The sequence below is a fragment of the Sceloporus undulatus genome, chromosome 1 (assembly GCF_019175285.1).
Source record: "Sceloporus undulatus isolate JIND9_A2432 ecotype Alabama chromosome 1, SceUnd_v1.1, whole genome shotgun sequence".
NCBI lineage: Eukaryota > Metazoa > Chordata > Lepidosauria > Squamata > Phrynosomatidae > Sceloporus > Sceloporus undulatus.
Window position 1 is genome coordinate 317,054,009 of NC_056522.1, and position 12,935 is coordinate 317,066,943.

Here is a 12,935-nt window from a genome sequence, read left to right on the forward strand (position 1 = left end):
ATACTTTCCTTAACAGTGAAACAATGACAAATAATATTTATTTTTTCATTAAGTCGAGTCAAGACAAGAATTTTCCCAGTATGGTTTTTATTTGGATTTGTTTTTCCACAGGCCAGTGCCAAGATGACGCATGTCCCATACACATCTGTGCATAGCCTCTGATTATTTGCATAATGTCATCAGTGTATGTGGAGGTTTACAGAGTGCAAAAAGACATGTCCCTGTCCCAGAAAGTTGACAGTCTAAAATACAATGTGGATAAAATAACAGAGGAATTTATTTTTCTATTAAGACAGTAGCCTAAGAATTTAGATCATCATGCCCTTAGTTCTTTTTGGCTGTTTTCTCTAGTTCCTCACATTTCATTCAGTTCTACAGTCCCACCACATTCTTAATGAACCCAACAAAAAATGCAAACAATTTTTATTTTAAAAAGAAATTGAGAATCACATATGTGTGTTCAAGACAGCAGGGCCTAAACTACTAGGCTTGTGTTTTTCCAAATGTGAAATTCTGATCAGATGCTGCTCCATTCACAGAAGCTGCAGACACAGCAGGGATGTTCTTAGCATGGTGTCATCTGGCAAAGACTTAGGAAGCACAAGCTGCTATATATCTATGTGGTAGTAAAAATGCCTCAGCCTGCTAGGGCAAGTAGAGCTGCACCCATTAGATGCAAGTTCTGGATGAATCAGACTAATCTTGCATAAACAAGGCCAAACAGAGAAAATTGTTAAAACATTGCTTTGACATTGTTTTCAAAAACCTGTTTGTGCTCTCTCTCTGAAACCAGGGACGTAGCTAGAATTTTAGGAAGGGGGGGGGCCCGAACAAAGGGCCCCCATTTTAATGGGGCTTGGGGTTGGGGGCGCAGCAGCACACACCATTCATTTTTCCAAATGGAAGGGGGGGGTCCAGACCCCAAGAACCCCCCCCCCCCCTTGGCTACGTCCCTGATGAAACCATGCATCAGTTTGTCTTTGGATCTAGGGCCTGATTCCCACTACCTTTTAAACCGGATTGCAAATTGGTTTGAGCTGGTTCAAATGACCCTGGTTCCCACTTGAACCGAATCGCTGAAGCAATTCATAGAGGGGGACCATGCACTAGATCCATATAACTCGCATCTTTTTGATGCTGATTTTTTTCTGTGTCTTTTTGGATAAATCGATTCAGCGCAAGTGTGAACCATATGCAGATCAGAATTGATTAAAATTTGCCCTTCGACTGTCTGGAGCAGGTTCATTTTCAATCGATTCATTCATGAATGTGAATCACAAGTGGGTTATTTTACAGGGAAAATGTGATCGGGGCAAATGTAGTGTGAACCACTCTCCGCTGTCAAATCGATCCATTGATTCGGATCACAAACTGATTTATTTGTAAGTGGGAATGAGGCTCAGAAGTGGTATCTTAATTGTGGATTTTATTTAGTTACGACAGTGCCTTCAAGACAGCTTTGTAAAAAGTATTTTTAAACTTTATATCTACATTAACAGAGTCTGAATCCAAGAAGCACTAAAAATGATGAAGATAGCCTTGCTGTGGGCAGTTAGCATCACAGCAGCAAGATCTCCTACTGCACCTCTCCCTTGTTGTGACAATTTATACATTTCCCACAGATAAAAATAATCCAGTGATAGCTTTTTGTTGTCCCTGCACATGATGGGCAACCTTATGAAGGAGGGAGCCGCCTTTGCACAAGGAGGCATGATTCACATGATTTTTAATATTGATGCTGTGCCTTTTGAAATCACATGAAAAGCCTATAAAAATAAAGGAGGTCTTCCCCTTCCGAAAGTCACCTTTCATGTGGAAAGGGCAATGGAAATGGCAACCAAGGGGAGTGGAGTTAGTGGCGCATTACAGACCGCCGGATTGCGGCGGTCTGCTGCCGCTTCCGCTTACACCGTCTGGGAGCCGCAGCCTTTAAATGGCGCGGCTCCCGGACGCTGCCGAGAAGGAGCGCAGAAATCGTGCTCCTTCTCAGGCCCCGGAAGAGGTGCCGCAAAGCGCAAGGGGCACATTTGCGGCATCATTTCCGGGGCGACACATGCGGACGCAATGCTTCCAGCACGTAAAGATGGCCGCGCCTGTGTGTATAGGGCGCCGCCATCCTTACGCCCCCGTCACATGCTAGGGGTGAGGCCAGTATTGACACTAGGTTCTCGGCCAACCCCTAGCACGTGACGGGGGCGTATTAAAGGCCCGTCTATAACGCGCCAGTGTTTCCATTATACTGCTTCCCTCCTCCTATATTTACATTACACATATCAAGCACATCTGGATTAAGCAGCATGGAGTCTTCCCTGTCGTGATCCTAACCATTGCATTTGCCAAACACAAAAACATTTTGCTTATATGCTGGGAAAACCTAATTTTGGCACAAGGGAAGCACTGCCAGCTGGAAAAGTATCTGGATCCCTTCCCAAAAATAACATCTGTCCCTTTATTGCACTATAATGTAGATTCTAGAAAGGCTGATAGACATGAAGAGAAGAACAATAAATGAATTTATGAGGCTGCTGTTCTACTCAAAGCTTATATGAAACCAATTGAAAACAGTAAGATTTATTTCAGAGTAAATATGGCAACAATTGCCCTACCAATTTAAGTTTCTCTTCAGAATGTTTATGTTTCTTTCCCAATAGGATTCTTTCCAGACAGAGAAAACAATATCTTTCTTCTTGTGAACTTTCCAGTACAGTATAAGAAACGATTGTAAACTATAGCATTTTGACATCAATAACTGCAGTTTAATATGTTCAAGTCCTGTCCTGACAGGAAAAACCCAAGACATTTTGCTGCTCTGCACCAAGTATCAACTTCCCTCACACACCCTGAATCAATATGCATAATACCCAAAGACAACTGAGATTTTTTGGCACTTGATGTGGGAAATTCCACAATGGCCTCTTCCCATACCTGGTAGTAAAGATACGAAAGCAACAGCTGCCTCACTTTGCCTAATGGTAGGACCAGCACTTAGGGTCTCGTTGTCTGATAGTGAGTGACAGTTTGAGACAATTTAATGCCTGGTTCATGTTGCTTACTTCCCAAAATTAACCAAGTTATTTCAGCACTCTTGGCAAAAATACCAAAATTGTCTCTCTTCAATTCCTCTCTGAATGAATGAATGAATGAATGAATAGTTAATTAACAATATGTTGCCCTTTCACGCCACCCAGATGAGCTGCTTGAGGTGGTGCTCCACTCTGGCTGAAAGCAGAGCAGTCTCAATGAATAGCAATCTTGGGGAGTCAGGGTGCTTCCAGATATAAGATTCCAATCAAGAGACTGCCATCAAAAGACATTATGTTGCTATTCAGTATTTTTGTTTGTTTGTGTTAATCTCCTCAACAGATTCTTTTATGGTAAAATAAAAGAATTCATGAAAGAAGTGTTGGAAAATCGTGAGAGGGTTACACTTGAGGGATAATATCCTCTTTGCCCCTGTAAAATTCCATGAATGAGGCAGGGTGATGACAGAATAAAAGCCTAATTTTACACAACCTAATTTTATGTAACCTGTTTTATGTTTAAATATTACCAATAATAATAATAATAATAATAATAATAATAATAATAATAATAATAATAATTATTATTATTATTATTATTATTATTATTTATTTCTATTTCCCACCTCTCCCAGTGGATCGAGGCGGGATCACAACAGATAAAATACATACAGAGCATATAAATATACAACATTAAAACCTCATAAAAATAACTCTCAAGTTACAAAACATGCAAATTAATATAGTACAATAGAGGTCAAATACAGTAGCTGAACCAGAGTTGGGGTTCGTATCTTATGTAGTCAGGGATATGCTCCTATACAGTTGGGATTAAAGTTCAAATCCATCAAGGCAATTGGCCTGAGGCCAAATGACTGGATGTTTCTGTTCAATGAATGTATTGGTTGGACCATACACTCAACCAGGAGCAGCCAATGGATCCACCGACCTGGAGGGGTTTGCACAATATATCCACTTTTGATTTTACTGCTGCTGCTCCTGAAGCTTCTCTAAGTTGAAGATGATTCCATTCAGGACTCAGAGCAGCTGTGGGAATCACTGCCTTTGTAAAGGTAGATCCACTAGCTGTCCTTGAATTAAACTCTGCCACATGGTCAGCTTGCTTAAATGTTGTCTGAGACACTCACAGCAAAGTGACTCCCATGAGAATAAGATAACCTGTGGCTTATCTTGGAATTAAGGTCACATCTATCTGCCATGGTTGTGTGAGAACTAGGGTTAAAGCTTTGCCTGGGTAAGGATAGCAGGAAGAGGATAGGAGAGGGAGATCAGCAATTTGTATTGATCAGAAAGATGCCTGAATAATGTAGTTGGTGTCAAGAGAAGCTATCTAAGATGAGGAACATTGGTTTTGGAGAACAGGTAATACTTCCAGACTAGAAGTGATGTTCAAGGGGTTCACCTGTTCCCCATCTTCAGTTTGTGGTCCTTGTAGATGTAAATCCAATTGCTAGTCTCATCCATCTATTGAATCAATGAAATTTACACAAGTGTTACTTACCATTCAGCAACTGATTAAGTTGCTCTATTCTGCTTTGAGCTACCAATAAGATAGTCTCAAAGGTGCTGCAAGATCCTTCTGCATACTGATTTTCTAGACTAACACACTATGTATTTTAATTAGATTTAGGTTATAGTTTGCAGGAAATGTTTAAACCACAGTTCCCTGGCTCAGATAGGATAGGAAACTGGTTTAACAGATGAAAAAGTCTCTTCTAAAGCTGGGCATTTGAATGGAGGAAGTAAGATGTGAGCTCATGTTCCTGCTCCAACAAACTCTTTGTTGGACTGAGGAAGTGATATCAAAACCAGGTCTGGTCCCTCCCAAGGAAACTGTCCTTGTGAAAAGCTTTTCAGAAAACTTCCGCTACTTGAGGTTTACAAAACACTTCACTTACAATTAGAGTTTCATTAGGAAGCACAAAAATAACCTCTTCATATGATTCTGGCACTGACACCGTTTTATAGGTTGTTCCAGATTATTTATTATTATTTTATTTATTATTTATTAAGATTTATTTATATAGCACTGTACATTTGCACAGCGATGTACATACAATCAATTAAAACAGATAAAATAAACCTGTCTATGGCGTATATTCTGCAAAAATAATTAAATATAATACATATCAGTACATGCTAACATTTAATAAAATAAGGCAGACAACAAATTAAAATAACATTGTTAGTAATTGTAAGTAATTGTTAATAAGATTGTTAGTTATCTTTCAGGACAGATGGTGGCTCCAGTTGTATAGGACCAACCCGAAGCTATCGTTCATGCAATGTTCAGGTAAATCCTTCAGTATGCTCTCTTTCTTCTCCCTATCCTTGTCTTTCATGAGCTGAAATTTTTTCAACAGCCAGATGTGGCACCTACTCAACATCATCTTGATTTTCAGCTGGCACTTGAGAACTAATTTTACTCATAATTATCCTACACTAATGAATTAACCTCACAATGACTAAACATTAACATTTTTAATTGTTGTAATACATTTATTAATCCAACCAGAAGGCTTTAAAAAAAGGCAGTACCATACAACATAAAAATATCCCAAAGCCAACACAATTTCTATGCCAAAAATGTTCTTTCCCTCAAGAATTAAATACATTTTTAACCCAGAAACTGGATTTTAGAACTAAAACTTCAGAACTCAAGAGACATGAAAGAAGAATGGATGCAGTTAAGAGTAATAAAGCAGAGACAAAAAGGAAAAGTGAACAGTTTACAGCAGGGATGGACAAAGTATCCCCTTCTGGATTTTGGTGAACTGCAGTTTCTATTATTTCTTATCACTGGCTATACTGAATGAGCTTTCTGTCATCACCTGGATGCTGGTACAAGCATAAAGGTTTTGCCCTAAACCAAAAGAGCAGAATGGCGAAACAAAACAGTCGAAGGAAAAGTGGCAAAAGAAAAATACAATTTTTAAAATTATCTAAAGTGTTCAAAAGTTAGTATATTAGCAATCATTCTCTGACATTCAAGCAAACTGTATATATTCAAGACGGTGTGCTTTGCCAGAAGATGAAAACAACCAATAGTATACAATATCTGTTTGCATACAAAATATAAAATACAAATTTTGCCAATATACATATTGGCTGAAAACTATATATCCCAAATGACATACAAAATATATAAAGATGTCCAACAATCAATGTATGTACTTCCAGAGGACATATAATAGAGGTTAAAAAACAAAACCAATAAAACCAAATAAAACCAAACGCATTTTGATGACACGTCTTCCTCAGTGGAAAAAATGAGCTGTTATAACTGCACAATGATTTGTCTATTAGCATGGAACCATCCAGTGTAAGTAAGGAGTAAGTTAGGCAATCAAAACTAAATTCTGGATGCTCCACTGGATTGTAGAGCTATCAATCCAGTGGAGCATTCACGATTTAGTTTTGATTGCCTAAGAATCAGCTGGATCTAGACTACTTCTTTCTATTAGTAAAACAAATAAACAAATAGAAATCATTCCATAATAAAAGAGTTATAAAGTTCATTTCTTGACCTGCAAACCTGTTAGTATTTCCATGAGAGCAAGAGACCATACCAGCAGTCAAAGATAAAATTGTTTAGACGTCTCCATTTTTGAGCAATCACCATATATACTCATCTATAAGTATAAAATTTATGCTCAAAAATTAACCCCAAAATCCCAGGTTGACTTATTTATGAGTCACTATGGTAATGTGATAGCAGCTCTTTCAGATTTCCCCATGTGGTGTGTAGAAGAGTTTATTTCTCTCTGAAGCCAAGCAGAAAGAGTCCTGGGTGATTGATTGATATTGCTGCTTGTTTAAGAGTCCATCTCCCGATGCTGTGCCTGACTGAAATGAAAGCTAAAATGATGAAACAAAAAGCCTCACAGAGAGTCTCTCTTGCCATATGCACACATACACACACTGAAGGGGCCTCCAAGTTTTACCCTCAACGTATCCATGGGTCATTGCAAAATCCATAATTTCGCCCCCAAAACCTGTCCATGACTTATACATGAGGTCAACTTATAGTTTATATACAGTATCTTTACCGTTTCTGCATTACAGTTTCACAAAACTTAGCAGATATTTGCTTATTTATATAACTTGACTTTCAAGCAGAATACTACACCATTGATTAGTAATTTAAAAACATTGTTCCCCTAGTTTAGCCATTTAACATCTAAATTTAATACAGTCGGCCCTGCTTATACACAGATTTTTTATACACAGATTCAAGCATCCACGGTTTGAAAATGTTAAAAAAAAGTATAAATTTCAAATATCAAACCTTGATTTTCCATTTTTTTTATAAGGGACACCGTTTTGCTATGTTATTATGTTTAACAGGACTTGAGCATCCATAGATTTTGTTAATCGCGGGGGATCTTGGAACCAAACCCCAGCGTATAACAAGGGTCCACTGTATTTAAATATATGGGTGTAATCATTTGTTTATATTGTATATGCAATTCATTTTTTTTCTGTAGGTTCCTAACTTATGAGATTTTGTATTTTACAAAACAACTTTTATACCTTTCTACAAAAGTACAAAAGTATTTTACAGTCATGCACTGGATACCTTTACATTTTTTCTGAATTGTGCAATTTCATCATGTAAACCATCAGTTATCCTTGAACAATATTTTCTTCACTGATTTCATCATCTCATTTGCTCATGTATGGAATGTGAGTACAGGAGGTTGGAATGAAGGAAAACTCAGGCAAAATTTTTACGTACAGAGATTATGGGTAGGTGGGGAAAAACTAGCATTGAAACAGGCCCCATGAATGAATAGGGGGAAAACCAAATGTGCAGAGTAAGCTCCATAAGATACCGTCCATTTCTTGCTGAAAACTACAAGCAGATAGAGTTTCTTTTGATATTCAGATTGTAATCAGTACTATGTTTCAATAAATATAATAGAGCAGAGGAAAAACTAGGGATATGAAGGCAAGTGTGAAAACTATAAGACTATGAACTTTAAGAACTGAAATTTTGAATTATGTTCATTGTTTTGTGGGTTCCAAGTGACTGGTACAAAGTCATCCACTGAGCTTTATGGGAAAGCTTTATAAACCCAGCTGTCTTTGGGTGCACCTGCACTGTAGAAATTATGCAGTTTGACAGCACTTTGATTACTGTAACTCCATCCTATCGAATCCTGTGATTTGGAGTTTTACAACTTCTTCATCTCTCTCTAAAAAGAGTGCTGATGCCTCACAAAACTACAAGGTGTTGGTTATCACCTATAAAGCCCTATATGGCTTGGGCCCAGGGTACTTGGAGGACCGCCTCTCCCCATATAGTCCGCCCTGCACTCTTAGATCAAGAGAAAGACATCTGTTGATGGTTCCAGATGTCCGCTACGCTGTCACGAGGAGGGCTTATTCTGTCTCAGCCCCGAGACTCTGGAACGCACTCCCTAATGAGCTCCGCATGTCCACTTCCCTTGATGTTTTCAAGAAAAACTTGAAGACTTACCTTTTTTGTCAGGCATTCCCCCCATGAACGTTGGTGTTATTTTTCTCCCCCTGAATGTGACGTTTTTTCCATCCTGTCAGCCTTGTAATTGTACTGTTGTTTTTATATTGCTATTTTATTGTATACTGTGTTTTTAAATTGTTTTTATTATGCTGTAAACCGCTATGATCCATGGAATAGCGGTATATAAATAAATATTATTATTATTATTATTATTATTATTATTATTATTATTACAAATCTCAGGATTCTGTAGGATGGAGGCAAAGCAGTAAAAGTTGTGGCCCAGCAATGTGTTTACTGCATGCAGTGTCCCTTGTTACATGATAATGATATCCAGAGTCATATGAGCACTCATATAAGAAGTAGATCCTGAACTATTTCCCATCAGCTAGACAGATAAGAGAAAATACAGAAAATCACTTCCAGGAGAATTCTTCTGAATTAGTTGCTTGTCTTCTTCTATCTGAAATTAAACTACTCACTTGTCTCTTCCTAGAAATGTCCTGAGGGTGCCAGAGATTTTCGGGCAGAACAATGTGCTGAGTTTGATGGGACAGACTTCCAGGGAAAGCGATACAAGTGGCTCCCTTATTATGGAGGTAATACAGTCGGCCCTTCTTATACACAGATTTTTTATACATGGATTCAAGCATCCATGGTTTGAAAATGTTCAAAAAAATAAATTTCAAATATCAAACCTTGATTTTCCATTTTTTATAAGGGACACCATTTTGCTATGCCATTATATTTAACGGGACTTGAGCATCCACAGATTTTGTTATCCACAGGGGATCTTGGAACCAAACCCCAAGGGTTCACTGTGTATAGATTTATTCATTCTGAAAGCTTCTTCAGTTAGGAAGTTAGATATGCAACAATAATAATTCCACTTTAACTGCCATGGCAATCTCCCAATTAATCCTTTGCGATTTAGGGAGGCACTTTTAGAATTTTCAGCCAGAGAACTCTATTGCCACCCCAAATTACAAACCCGAAGATTACACAGGATGCAGCCATGACAATTAAATTGGAATATAGTATTATAATTGTGCATTGTAAAAGGACCCTAAGTTTCAGGTGTCTTTATGGGAAAACAGAGCATGTTAAGTAAAATACTGCTTTTAAAACTTTGCTCATAGCTCCCAACAAATGCGAACTAAACTGCATCCCAAAGGGAGAAAACTTCTACTATAGACACAAAGAAGCCGTGATTGATGGAACCCCCTGTGAGCCAGGGAAGCGTGATATCTGTGTGGAAGGAGTCTGTCAGGTATGTATTATCCCACTTTACTCAGCAACGCCTTTGTTAGGTTGAGAGGGTGACTTGCCCAGTGTTACTACTTGAGTTTCTTGTTTAAACTGGGATTTGAATTCTGAACTTCCTAATCAAGCATACTACCACTTGCATAGTACTGGTTCCCTTGGCTTCTTTATGTCCTGCTCCATCTCTTCAGTGGTGATGTTACTTCATAAGACCTAGCAAACTAATTTTAATTAGAGAGGGGGAATGGAAATATGCAAGCAGCTTTTTTTTAATATTGTTGTGTATTCCAAAGACATACCTGTGTTAGTCTGTCACAACATAAAAAAGAAAATGGGAGATATTACAATATCCATGAAAGCTCTTATTGAAATAAACCAATTAGTCTCAAAGCTGTTACCAGATTCCTTCTTCCTACCATCCCCATTTTCTTTTTCCTTCTGTGGACTCTTGAGAGTGTAGGAGTCTCCCTTGGGAGTCAAGTTGCCAGAAGGGTCAGAGCATGAATATAGAAATTATTGCTTTGGCCGGCAATTATGTAGAGATCCTCTGAGCTTCTGGCTCCCATTGAGCATGACCATTGTTGGACCCTTAAATCAGTAATGTTCATATTTTAACAAGCATGAGGGAAGAAAAAACGATGGGGAGGTTTTTCTGGTTCCTCTGAGAGAAGGGCACAGACCAGAGCTCTAGATTTTAGAACAATATGATGCCTTCTAATCTTGGCTATAAGAGGGCTTGGTGTTTATTGCATTTGCAGCAGTGGCCACTAGAGTGTACACAAAGACAAGGGGAAAAAGAAACCCTCTTGAACAGGGAAGGGATAGAGGAGGAAAGGGAGTTACTCTATCCCTAAGTGAAAGTCCTGCAGTTTTTCTCTTGCAACTGTACTCTGTCTTCAAGAAAAGGAGACTCAGATCTTCACATTTTTTCCCTAAGCTTTGGCTTTCTGGAGCTCTCAGTTTTCCTACTTCTTTGGGTAACTACTTATGGTGATCTCTCCAGTGCAGACATGTCCATCTGTATCATGTGCCTTTACACAGTTTGACTGGATCTGCCCCTTCTGTTCTGACCTAGCTGCTTCAGTAAATTTCTTTTAGTTTGTTTAGGGGAGGGTTATTCTCTTGGGCAGCTTGAGGCATAGGAATAGTTAGTGTGAGATATAGCTCTGGAAGTACATTAGTATCTGAATTCATCTTGTTGTGTGGCTTCAAATCATTTTTAATTTCTGACATATAGCAACCCTATCATGGGGTTTTCTTGGTAAGTTTTTTCAGAGGGGGTTTTCCTATTGGCATCCTCTGAGGCTGAGAGAGTGTGACTTGTCCAAGGTCACCCAGTGGGTTTCCATGACCAAGCCAGGATTCAAACTCTGGTCTCCAGAGTCATAGTCCAAGGCTCAAACCACTACACCATGCTGACTCTCATCTGAACTCATAGTTAGCCATAATGATGGATATTTTAAAACTTCATTCAGTGGTTTCATCACAAATGCTAGATATATTTTGATCTGTACTATTACTCAGCATTCTAATATTGTCAGGTAATATTGCCTTTCCTTACACAGAACCATTAAATAATATATCACCCATTACATAATTGAAATTGCATTCCAAAGGAAAACTAATTCTTTAAATATGTCTCACATGTGTGTGAAATCAGGAATTTCTACTGACAATGTATATTTTAGATGGATGCACCCACAGTCTATACATTTACCAAACTTGGAAGCAATGTTTTCCCAGAAGTGATTTGAAAGAGGAATTACTGTTTGTGTATTCATCCCCCTCCCAGTTTTGCCTGCGGTAACAAATTTTGCAAATTTTTATATTGTTTTTTAAAGCAGCAAAATTTGTTTGACCATAGATAATAATAGATCACTTTCATGGCCTTCCTGAAATCACTTTCAGCTCCTTTAAAAACTATTGTATGTCTCCAGTTGACTCCTTCACAGAAATGTAAGCCTTTTAGCTTGCTTGGCTTACACTGCATGTGGTCTGTGGGATCATCCTTGCACTTAGTTTATCCTGTGTTGTTTTATAGGCTGTTGGCTGTGATAACATGTTGGATTCTTCTAAGAAGGAAGACAAGTGTCTGCAGTGTGGTGGAGATGGCAGGGCCTGCTTTGAAGTGAAGGGTCTCTTTGATGTACCCAATCTCCCCAAAGGTACAAACTGGTGGTTTTGCCACAAGGGTTTAGTGAGATTGCAAAAATATTTGAACTAGAGTTGACAAAGAGAACGGACTATGCTTCTTAATCTATTTATATCTTTGAAGTCAAAACTGGTAACTGGATCTCAGGAATCGCTGATGAAGCTTGACGACACTGCTTTAGGCCATATTTTATCAATTACATGGATGGGCTGCTTTAAGGGTAGTATGAATCTGGATGCAGCCAATTCAGAATCGATGGAGGAGTTACAGCTGAATTTATATCATTTTCCACTTAAGTGCTCTTCATTTGGAAAAGTACCCTCTGTTCACGCAAGGGTGACTTTATTCTTGTCTCTTTTTCTCTACTACCATCTGTCTTAGTCAGCTGAATTTATTGGTACTGACTTGCTTTACTTTTTTTAGGCTACAACCAAATCTTAATCATTCCCATGGGGGCCACAAGTATCCAGATTAAGGAAGCAACACCTACCAGGAACTTCGTTGGTTAGTACTGTATAATATTTTTAATGGGTGTTTTTGCTGCTGTTATGTGTAAATGAGCTTAAAGTACTTAATGCACAAATCAGTTTTAACCCACATTTTACACAATGTTATGCAATATGTTCAGAAATATAACATGGTACTGTTGGAAGGGTGCTAAGCACAATATTCTGAGAGTCATTCCATTCCAATAATCTGTCTTGATTGTACTGACGTTGTCTTGAAAGGTCTTGTGTCTTGTGTCATGGAGCAAGACAAGCATGAGTGACTTTCAGACCCAGTTGAAATGGATGAGAAAACCAGGAAAGATTATGTCTTATGCTTGTGATATAATCTACTCAGCCACACTAACATCACATTGAGGCCCATCTATCAGGAAAATGTGAATAACCCTAGCCAAAGTTGTTACACATATATGACTCCAAGGTGTTTTTTGGAAACACTCTGCAATGGGGTGATCACAGGCCCCGCAGCTGTCAAGGTTATGTTCTCA

The 12,935-nt window shown here is 38.5% G+C and overlaps 1 protein-coding gene across 3 annotated transcripts in view; it reads left to right on the plus strand.

The window, feature by feature from the left end:
* The window catches only part of PAPLN (papilin, proteoglycan like sulfated glycoprotein), a 90,985-nt gene that overhangs the window by 31,780 nt on the left and 46,270 nt on the right, over positions 1-12,935 (plus strand). For all 3 annotated transcript variants that reach the window (XM_042446920.1, XM_042446922.1, XM_042446921.1), the window contains exons 4-8: positions 5,274-5,334; positions 9,023-9,125; positions 9,666-9,796; positions 11,831-11,954; positions 12,365-12,445. In XM_042446920.1, the coding sequence (XP_042302854.1) occupies positions 5,274-5,334; positions 9,023-9,125; positions 9,666-9,796; positions 11,831-11,954; positions 12,365-12,445 (500 nt within the window). The remainder of the gene's footprint in view (positions 1-5,273; positions 5,335-9,022; positions 9,126-9,665; positions 9,797-11,830; positions 11,955-12,364; positions 12,446-12,935) is intronic.